This window comes from Chanos chanos, chromosome 11 (genome assembly GCF_902362185.1).
Source record: "Chanos chanos chromosome 11, fChaCha1.1, whole genome shotgun sequence".
Lineage (NCBI taxonomy): Eukaryota > Metazoa > Chordata > Actinopteri > Gonorynchiformes > Chanidae > Chanos > Chanos chanos.
In genome coordinates this window covers 1,655,816-1,666,449 of record NC_044505.1, presented here as the reverse complement: position 1 = coordinate 1,666,449, position 10,634 = coordinate 1,655,816, and the positions used below count along the sequence as shown (strand labels likewise).

Below are 10,634 nucleotides of genomic sequence, written 5' to 3'. Positions count from 1 at the left end.
CATACGGTTAAGGACATTAAGAGAGAAAAGGCACGGCAAGAAATGATCTATAAATAGCTGCCCTCAAACCATGACTGTGGAATCTGTGACGGTAAAGAATGTCATGTTTCTTACTTTTGCTTTGTGAGCGCAGTGATTCTGAAATGCCATGGATGTAACGGTCCACAGAAAAAAAGACGCCTAACTCACCCCCCCCCCCCACCCCCACCCCTCGTGAGCTTCTCCTAATATCAATTAATCCACCATTTCAGATAACAGCTGGAATCCCACTAGGAGTCTTTGGTGAACACAGAGAGTTACTGCACAGAGTTGTTAATTCATTTGGTGCTTGTTTCCTCTCTGAGTTTAGCGATCACTGAGAGTTTCATTAGTGTTCCTCTCTGGGCAGTTTGCTGCCAACAAGCACTGGATGTATGGTCGCCATTGAGGATTTCATGTTTTTGTCTTCTGTGGTGTTGTGTGTGTTTTTTCACCAGTAATCTTCTATTCTTCAGCTAGACAGTCATTTTTGCAGAATTACTGAACATGTGTTTGTAGATTAGTGGTGGGGGAGACAGAGTGGACTGGATCCCTTGCCTGGAGTATCACAGGTCTAAACTGCAATGATCTGATACCACACACCTCAACTTAAGACACTTGACCTCTCGTTTCTACCAAAGCCATGTGTCCTTTCATACTGTCAGCGTTGTAAATTGCCTGGGAAAAGAGCATTGGCCAGTTTACTGAGCAGCATTGTGAAATCTTAAGAGCACAGAGGAGAACATAGACACAGAGGATTAGACTTAAACTTTAATGGTTCAGCCTTGCTTTCACTTATTTTGTTTTAGCTTTCAGTGCCATTTCTGATTATTAAATAGGTGTTTTTTCCATCTATAAATCTACAATGGTCCAAATACAGAGGCCTGTGGGACTCCAGGCATGACCTGAGCTATATTTACAGCCTGATTATCTTCTGTCTCTACAGCCAGAGATATCTGACTCTCTTTCTTCTACAAGAACTTAACATGCTGTTACAAACACTTGCCTTTGGTTGGAAAGGAGAGCGGTTTCTTCCTGCCGTTCCCGAACAGGCTTTGGCTTTTTTTTTTCTTCTTTTTGTAACAAGGAAAAACCACAGTGTCAGTAAGGGAACACATGGGGGATATTTGAACTTCTTGATTTGGTGAAATGAATTCTGTGTATTAATATAGGTGACTGTGTGTGAACCCATGATTGGTGACAGACTTACACTCATGGAACCGAATATTTAATTTTGATTTCAGTCTCTGTTTTGGTAATGCCATTTAGATATTCCTAACAGCATCTGTGGCGGTCAAAAATTTACACGGAATTATATGAACTTTTAATTTTGCACAAAATTTTAGAATAGTTACAAACACATTATTTCAACTGAGGTCACAGTATCACCTACCCCCTAGTCTGTTGTTTAAAATCCATAACAAATTCATATTATAATTCCATATGAAAATTTTTACATTTGTATTTGCACACAAACACCAATTTCTCTTGCGTAATCACATATTTATTGTAGCTCTATTACAATACAAAAATTCACAATGAAACATTATAAATGATATTTTGAATATTATTGTTATTTAAATTTTTTTTTGGATGGCTGAACATTCATTGAGGTCAAGCTATGCAGAGGTGATACAGTCAGAGTGAATTTCTAGCCACCCGGGGAGGGGGGGGCGGGGGGGGGGGTTGTGATATTAAAACACAGTGATTCAGGCCTGGGTCAAACGCTGTGTCCTCGTCCTTACCCCCCAGTACTACACTCCTCTCCTTTGGCTCCAAAAACCAAAGCTTTGTGAAATGTCCTTCAAACATTCTATGAAGTTTTGTTTGTTTGTTTGAAAATTGCATTTACATATTTGACCCAGGCTTGGTGCAAAATGACTTCATGAAACTACTAAGTGAAAAAAAGTGCGCACAGTGAAACCTCTCTTTTGTCTTTTTTGTTTTTGTTTTTTTTTTAAAAAGGGGAAAATGTTTGACATTTCCGCAACTGATATTGCTGGAGGACTGCTACCTCTGACTCAGCCCAAAATACAGTGAAAAGAATTAACGTGTGCACTTTGAGCATGGGGGGGGGCGGGGGCGGTTGTCCGAGTCGTGTTTATGTCTGCTCCGCCATGAAGGTAGAGTTGCCAAGTGCCGCCACTCCCCTGAGCTCTGAGTCTATGGGAGCAGTGCACTTCCTTTGATCGCGAGCCTCGAGGAAGTAACAAACGCCAGGGATGTCTGTGGGGAAGTTTGGAGGAAGCTCCTCTCTCGTCCGCGGAATGAAGACAAACTCCGGCCGATCTTTCAGCAGCCTGTGGAGAGGAAGCAGATCCTCCGTGTTAGCTTTGGGCTGCTGCAGCTCTTTCAACAGGCTCATCACTCACTTAGAGCAGGCAGAGTGGAACCCGTGTGGTTTATGTGTGTTCATGGCTATTAAAGCACAGTTTTCCAGCTCCTCCTCTCCTGAGTCACATTCAAGATTGTCATTACAGTCTGTGGTTGGCAGTGTGTGTGTATGTGTGTCTATGTGCAGGAGTGTGTATCTGATGTGTGTGTGTGTGTGTGTGCATGCACCTGTACGTCGTGGGGCTTATATTGATTTTCCTTGGAAGGCTGCAGGACTCAAACTTGTTGGCCAAAGTGACATTGTTACCGAAGAGACAGTATCGGGGCATTTTGACCCCGACGACTCCAGCGAGCACTGAGCCTGAATGGATACCAATACGCATCTAAGGGCACAAACAGAGGTCACAAGTTCACTCACAAGTTCACTCACAAGTTCACACACATCTGTGACCATGGAGGCCATTTTAGCTGGCATGACCATCTGAGAGTGGATGTGAATTATGCGTGCGTGCGTGTGTATGCGTGCACACACTGCACTGTGTTTGGCATGAAATTCATTTAAATTTAACTTTGAATGACTTTTTTAAAGTTCATGCAAAGTTCACTTCAAAAATATTGTTCCCATGTGCTTATCACTACCATGTATCATATTTAAAAATGACTCATTAAAATGTCATGTATTCATTATTTATTAATAATAACGAGATGATAAGTCATGTTTGGCTGGCGTGCAGACAGGCGATGGGAAGGGAGAGGACATGCTGCCTGTTTCAGATGCCCCTCCAGGCTCTGCCAAAACTCTGAGCACTTCCATCTTCACCATCTTACACACGGGCTCACTTCAGCCACGACTCTCCTGCTCACACGCACGCACACAGTGACGCAGGCCCCGAACGTCAAACACGTAAGTCTATTTCAAACACGGATCTGCAAACAAAGTCTGATTTAGTCTGGAGGTCATGTTTAGGACAAATCCCGGAATTTTTGCTTGTTTTGGTGTCTATCGTTCTGATGAACACAGCGATCGCTTTTTTTTTTCTTTCTTTTTTTTCGACATTCTGTTAAAAATCTGTGACAGAAGACATCTTGTTATTAAGTCACTCATGAGAAAATTCCAGATTAAAGCTCGTTATTCTCTCGGGATGTCCGGACCTCCCTGTTGAAGATTAGAATGTATAGCTGTGTGTGGCGATCAGCGCCGCGTCTGGAAAGAGTGTCATGTTTATCATGTGTGTGTGTCATGTGTGTGTCGGCTAACGCTGCGAAACTGGAGGGCACGGCCCAACACTGACCCGGATGACCTCCCCCATCGGAGTGGTGACCTCATCAGACAGTTCCATCATTTTCAGGGCCATGAGTGCGATTTGAACAGCGTGAATGTCGCTCTCCCTGTGCAGCCCGCCAGCCACACAGTACGCGTCCCCGATGGTCTCCACCTGCAGCACAGAGCACGTGCCAACACACACACACACACACACACACACACACACACAATTCTGCATGACATATATACTGTCACACGGAGAGACGTTAACACCCAGCCCTATTCGCTGACCGAGCACATACCAAAGACCACAGTGACAAACACCTTTATCATCATCTTTTGCTTTTTTTAAATGAAAAACATTAAAGACATTTTGTTCCCCTAATACTGTAACAGTTACAGGCTTTTGTTTTTTTTAAAAGCTGGAGTTCGACTGGTGTCGTTTGATTCAGGCTTGTATGTCGAGCCCTGTTTACAGTGGACTCTCTGACAAAGACACTCCATGGCAGCTTAGCCACCTCCCTAAGCCTCATTCACACAGCTGGGATGAGCACAGAGCACAGGAACAAGAGAAAAACCTCCCCTGCTCTCAACAGGTGTTGAGACCCTGGAGGGGAATCGAGATTGAAGGAGTGGGGGTGGGCAGGGGGGGGGGGTTATCCAAGCCAGAATTAAGGCTCCAAACGGCTGTTTGTTTTGGCCTGTTGTTTGCGGTAAATGACAGTTAGAAACTGACGTGACTGAGCGGGGTTTGCACTGGCTTCAGAGAAAATCAGATTTCATGAGAGGCAGTGAGCGTTTGACCCGTAGCTGCAGAGGTCTCTGTCAGCGGCAGAGAGGAGCAGCGCACAGATGCTTGGCTGAGACGGAGTGAGATCTATTTTAGGACAGAAATGTCCGTAAGAATGTAAGCAAAAGCAAGGTCCTAAACTAAACTTTGACTTCTCCCTGCTTTACAAGAGATCCATCTGCGGTCAGGATGGGCTGTTTAATTTGAGCAAGACAGTGATTACATTAGCCAACCACGCAGCATATCACAGACGCTTGGCTGAAAATGCCTCTGAGCCTGGCTCTGCCTGTCTCTCTGAAAAACGATCCTCTCTAAAAGGCATGTAGCCTACACGCACATGTATGCATATCTGTGTGACTGTGTGTGTGATTAACTGAATTTGGTGACCTGGACAAAAAAAAGAAAAGGTTTTTTTTTTTTTCAGTTACAGCCTCAGCCAGCAGGTTGAACAGATTGGTCATTTGCAGCTCTACCAAAAGCAGCCACACCCTGGAAACAGTTCTTCCATCTAATACTTGGACAACGTCAACAAAAGATGTGCCATTTAATTGAGCAGAAAGCTGTTGAGTGAAAGTCTTAAATTAGTCAAAACTGGTGCTGAACCTGGCTTGAAAAATTTAAAAGATAAATATTAAATATTGAAATAAAATATTTTTAAAAGAAAGCTAAAAACGTATCCCTTCACTTTAGCCTTTAACTAGCCGTGACTTTCCTGATGAAGGCCTAAAAAAATCTTTTTTGGACTTTGCTTTGCACTGATGTACCACTGTACTTCCTTTTTATTTGATTTGACTGGGTTTTAGTTTTCCATTATATGTTCTATCTTATTTTCCATGCTTTTATTTTCATTCATGTGAAGGTGCATGTCATTTCTTTATTGTAAAGCGCTTTGAGCTGCATTTTTTGTATGAAAGGTGCTATACAAATAAAGTTTATTATTATTATTATTATTATTATTATTATTGACTTTAACCACATGTACCGTTAACGTGTCAGCTGTTTGTAGCCATGTCCCTTTTACATGTCAAATCAAATCAAAACAAACATTAGAGCAGACAGATTTATGCCTGCACCATGCCATTGTCAGGGCCACGTACCTTATAGACGTCCAGGTCTCCGCAGTGCCGGTCAAAACGAGTGTATAGCTCGTTCAGCATCGTCACCACCTGCATGGGCGTGCAGCGCGAGCAGATGGCCGTGAAGCCCACGATGTCGGAGAAAAGCACCGTGACGTCGTCAAACTTCTTGGCCTGGACGGGCAGGCCCTGCCACAGCCTCTGGGCCACGTTCCCGGGGAAGATGGTGAAGAGGAGTTCCACGGTGCGACGCTTCTCTTCCTCCAGGGCCTGGTGGGCCAGCTCCAGCGCCGCCTTGGCTTTACCCAAACGCTTCTTCAGCCCGTCCTGAGCCTTGGCCTGCTCCCCGACCAGAACCACGTCCCTCAGGGCGTTGTGGATGGGGATGTCGGACAGGTAGAGGCCACGCCCGGTCAGCTCCTCCAGTTTATCGACACACGGAGAGCCCAGGAACAGCACAGCGTTACACTCAGACATGAAGATCATCTGACCTTTCAGATCCATCAGCTTTGCACAAACAGACAGACAGACAGAAAGAGAGAGAGAGAGAGAGAGAGAGAGAGATGGAAAGATGTTAGTGTCAGGGGACTGTAACCATGTTATCTCGCTTTAGGAGATAAACTCAAAACATGTTAAGTAATTGGGAAGCAGCAACAATAAGCCTGAACACTGGGACCTCAGGGTCTTGGGTTATATTTAGCGACTGGCATCCATTACTTAACACATATGATTCAGCAGCAAAGCAGCACCAAGCCAACTCTCAGCTCGCTATCTAACAGAGTATATCTAACCACCAATAACCCCCAGAGCCCAGCCCATTTACCTGTGTCCCGGATGGTCCTTTTCAAATGCTTTACTGTGTTAGCAGACAATGAAAAGCCCCACTCTGAAACGTTAATATCAGAGTGGACTAGCGGTGTTTTGGTTATCTTTATGAAGCGCTCAGGAGAATGTAATCAACCTGCTTTGGGCATGTTTGCGTGAACGTTCTCAGAATAAGGGTGCTGATCTAGTTTCTTTCCACAGACCTCATAAACAGCACGACCTGAACTACAGGAAGCTGACTGTCACTCTTACTGTGCGATTAACATATGGGCTGTGGAGTCGTCTGAGGGGAGAAGGTCGTGCCCTGTTTCGGAGTCTTTGAGGATTATTCAGGATCAGCTGTGCGTGGGTCAGGGTTTGATTTAAACGGGCGGCCTGTTTGGGCTGTGAAACATCACATTTTGAGTAATGCTGATTGCTTTGAAGTGCGTGGTCGTGTAGCAGTCCCAGGGTACTTGTGTGAGTCATGACTGAGCCGTGGAGAAGGACGACCAGTGAAGATCTTATCTGTTTCCTCCTCTCGGCTCTGTGAACTGATCCAAGGGAAGGATGAATAATCGGTTGGAAGAGCTTTGTCTTGTTTAACCCAAACCTAGATGCCTCTGGTCCTTTTTTATTCGTTTAAAAACCCGACGTCTAGTTCTAAAGCTTCGGTGATGTTGCGTTCAGGTGGCGCATGAAAGTCCAGTGTTAATCAGTAACCTAGAACCCAGCCAACCAGCAGGCAGGTAAGGCATTAGGGCTGTTAGATGGTTTGCTGAGTGGTTGCTGAACATGAAGGAATGGTGCTGCGTGACAGTCAGATTGTGGTGCTGTGGATCTGGTTCTGACAGCACGACAACCTTTCTTCACTGAAAACCAAGAGAAATAAGCTTTCAAATGATCTACTTTCATGAAGCGAATCTTTCATTAAAGAAATGGTAAAAATGCTGTAAGTAATGATGTTCCATATACCTGCAACTTTTGGGAAACGGTGAGTGTAGAGAAACAGCATGTCTTAATTTACTGTTCCAGAGGATTTGCGTGAATACACACGAAATCAGAATCAAATACTAAGACAAATCAGTTACACATTTGTGTGTGTATATGTCTGTGTGTGTGTGCGCGCGTGCGTGTGAGTGTGTGTGTGCGTGTGCTTGTGAGGGTAAAATGATAATCAGATTTGATGGCTTTGTTTTGTGTTTACATGTAACGCACTGCTGCACAATTCTAAAACTTTATGCATAAATAGGGGTTAAAGTCTCGTTATGTGTCGTCCTGAAGGTTGGATGTTTCCGTGACAACTGGCCACTAAACTCCTATCGTCATCATCATCATCATCATCATCATTAGTGTTAAAGCCATTGGAACAAGTCTTCTAATTGCTCTGGTGTCTGATGAGCCTGACTACCGCAGCTTTACTGACTCTCTAAACACCGGGCTGCTGAGGCTAGACCACAACCTTTCATTTCCCCAGTCCCCTTTCATCTGAGCGTGATGTAAAACACTTCAGCCGAGCCCGGATCAGAACCTTCAAACAAAGACGGAGGCGGAACATTTTGCAGTGTTTAAGGAAACGCTCTCAAATTCATTCACTCCCAGACCTCACGGTCTTGGAAGCATAACAAAACCTTGGTCTGGAGATACAGTCACGAGATTCCGCCCAGAAATCCAGACACACTCCTAAGCCTTAACGAAAGGGTAGCTTAGTGGAGGATTTAGATATGAAACACGTCGTGTACCTTTGCGGAGCCGTGACCTGCGGAGGTGCCGTGTCGGACCCTCAGAATGAACTGCGTGTTGAGCATGGTGAGAATGCTCTGGAAGGTGCAGCAGATCTCCGGGGACACGATGGAGAAGTGCTCTTCGAAGGCCGGGCGTCGCTGGGCGTCCCGGCGACCGAGACGCCGCCGCAGACCGTCGCCCATCTGCAGCACGGCCATGTCCTGATCCAGCAGGATGTGGAAGGGAAAGGTGGTGTAGAGGAGAGAGAGGGGGATGTGTCCGGACGAGTGCGTTCGCATGGGGCTGGGGGTCAGGGTTTTGGCGTCCCTCACAGACACCGAGTACAGCAGGTGAGGCTGTTCGTTGGCCTGCACGGCAGCGTCACCGGCCCCCACCTCCATCCGTACCTCCACGCGCGTGTGGTAGAGCAAGGCGGCGGCAGCCTGTATGATCCCAGGGAAGAAGAGCTCTGTGGTGCAGTGGGGGTTGAAGTAGTAGACAGTGAGGAGCCCAGGGTCTTTGTCCAAACAGAGAACAGAGGCTTGGCGGAGGTGGTTCTGGCTCTCAGGGGTGGGAGGCGTGCTCTGTTTTAAGAGGACGTTGAAGCTGTTCAGAAAATCGTGCAGAGCTCCTCCAACCACACCCAGAATCTGGCCCTCCTCCTCATAACAGTCCCTGAATACCTCCAGGCCCAGTGAAGTCTTCAGCACGTCCATGTGAATACCTACAGACAATGCCACGGGACACAAACAAACAAACATTTTTACAAAGACGCTGAAATAAATGTTACAGACGACATACAGCTATTTCTGTCAGCTTTGTAAAAACAAGTGGTGTGTTTTGTTTTGGTTTTTTTTTACCTGTTTTGAGAGAATAGTTCTTCATTATGTCTACGAGGTGCTCTGGCTTTTCAAACGCTCTCTCCTCACAGACTTCAGTGTTACACATTACAGGGCTGAAGACACAGCACATGACTGATCACCACATCAGTAAACAGTCCGTCAGAGAGAAAAAAGACGTCTGGTAGCAGAAGCTTATTAATACAAATATAACTTTCACAATAGATAGATAGTTAGATGGGTAGATAGACAGATAGATAGATAGATAGATAGATAGATAGATAGATAGATAGATGGATGGGTAGATGGATGGGTAGATAGATAGGTAGACAGACAGAAGCAAACAGGCAGACACACACACATTGATCCTGACGGGGAAATTTCATTGCAGGAGCAGCACATAGAGTCGTACGCCTCTATTTAATAATTTATCAGACTCGTCTATGGTGAAGAATTTTGATTTAGTATTAATTCTACAAGGGAAATCATCAGCATCAAGCTGAAGTACCGTTTCTCTAAAGCTGATTGTTAAAGATACAGTATTGGACACAGACATCAGGAAACAGGCATGGGATTTAGAACCAGCTCCGTGACTAAGCACCTACCAGTCCCCTCCGCGCCGACAATCAACAGCCGATCAATACCATGATACTGATTCAGTGTAATGTAATGACACGATGTGCCTTTTTTCCGTTTTTAAAATGCAGCTTATTTGCTTTAAAATCTTACCAGGAGTTGTCTGAGTGCTGGTTCATCACTCTGACGAATGCACCTCGCAGTCTTTCAAACTACAAAGAGTCGTGTACAAAAGTTAGTCATTAAATCTAAATTTAAAAATGCAAAGTACGGGTAACATTCAGTAAAATGTACGTTGTAACTAAGAGAGAAACAACATATTTGATCGGATGGAGCCAGACCAGCAAAAGCTGAATTTAGCAACTATTTAAGATTCAGACAGTGTAGGCAACACTATGGTACATAATACCCTGACAGGACCTCATGCAAACGCGCGAGGCTATGCGTAACGGGCAATAAATCTGATTTGATGGTTCATTACACGACTGTAATAACCCCGTGGATGGAAAAAAAAAGATATTACCTCAGGACACACTAATTTTCGGATGCATTCTCCGAGCGCGTGGAGATTAACTTTGCTTTTGCTTGTTTTCCGTTTAGGTAAAATGTTCGCGATATTGCCATGCACCTCTTTAGATATAGGCAGAACATCGTCGCTACGGTCCCTCGCGCTCTCCTCAAAATCCCCCGCTTCTTCATTCTCTACCACCATAGAGAACGGGCACTCTCCCGAAATTTTAAGCTCCTTCAGTTTGGCGCAAAACATGTTCGCCTGTGAAACCTCTCCAGAAATGCAAACGAAACAAACGTTCACATTGTGAAACTCTTCTCCCAATCATAACCATTCCAAACTCCATTCCAATACGACGACATTCCTAGAAATGTTGAAGGAAAAAAATAGTTGACAGCAAAATCCTACGCGCAGTTGTGCACCTGCCTTGTCGCTGCCTCAGCTATTTCAAACTTATCAACACCTTATACCGAATACATGCAATACTCATAGTAAATTATAAGGGCAAATGACAAGCAAAAAGCCCTTTAACTGTGACCAGTCACAGCTCTAGAAGCCTCGTAACTGGCCAATGAGAGCGCCAGTAGGCAGGGCTGGTTAAAAATGTATTGGTATGAAATGCCGTGTTGCCCGCGCGTGCAGTGGACCGTAAAGGAGTTGGATGTTGATGTGAGCGGATTGCCGTTACGCACGAAGT

General features: G+C 45.0%; 1 protein-coding gene across 1 annotated transcript; it reads right to left on the bottom strand.

Annotated features, from left to right (window-relative positions):
- Positions 1 to 2,008: 2,008 nt before the first annotated feature.
- Positions 2,009 to 10,365, bottom strand: gucy1a1 (guanylate cyclase 1 soluble subunit alpha 1). The gene is made up of 8 exons (XM_030787937.1): positions 9,950 to 10,365; positions 9,580 to 9,638; positions 8,872 to 8,966; positions 8,029 to 8,735; positions 5,504 to 5,989; positions 3,645 to 3,788; positions 2,581 to 2,735; positions 2,009 to 2,318 (listed from the first exon to the last, which is right to left on the bottom strand). Exons 1-8 carry the CDS (start codon positions 10,190 to 10,192, stop codon positions 2,120 to 2,122), a joined length of 2,088 nt encoding a protein of 695 aa, XP_030643797.1. The 5' UTR covers positions 10,193 to 10,365; the 3' UTR covers positions 2,009 to 2,119.
- Between the last annotated feature and the right edge of the window lie 269 nt (positions 10,366 to 10,634).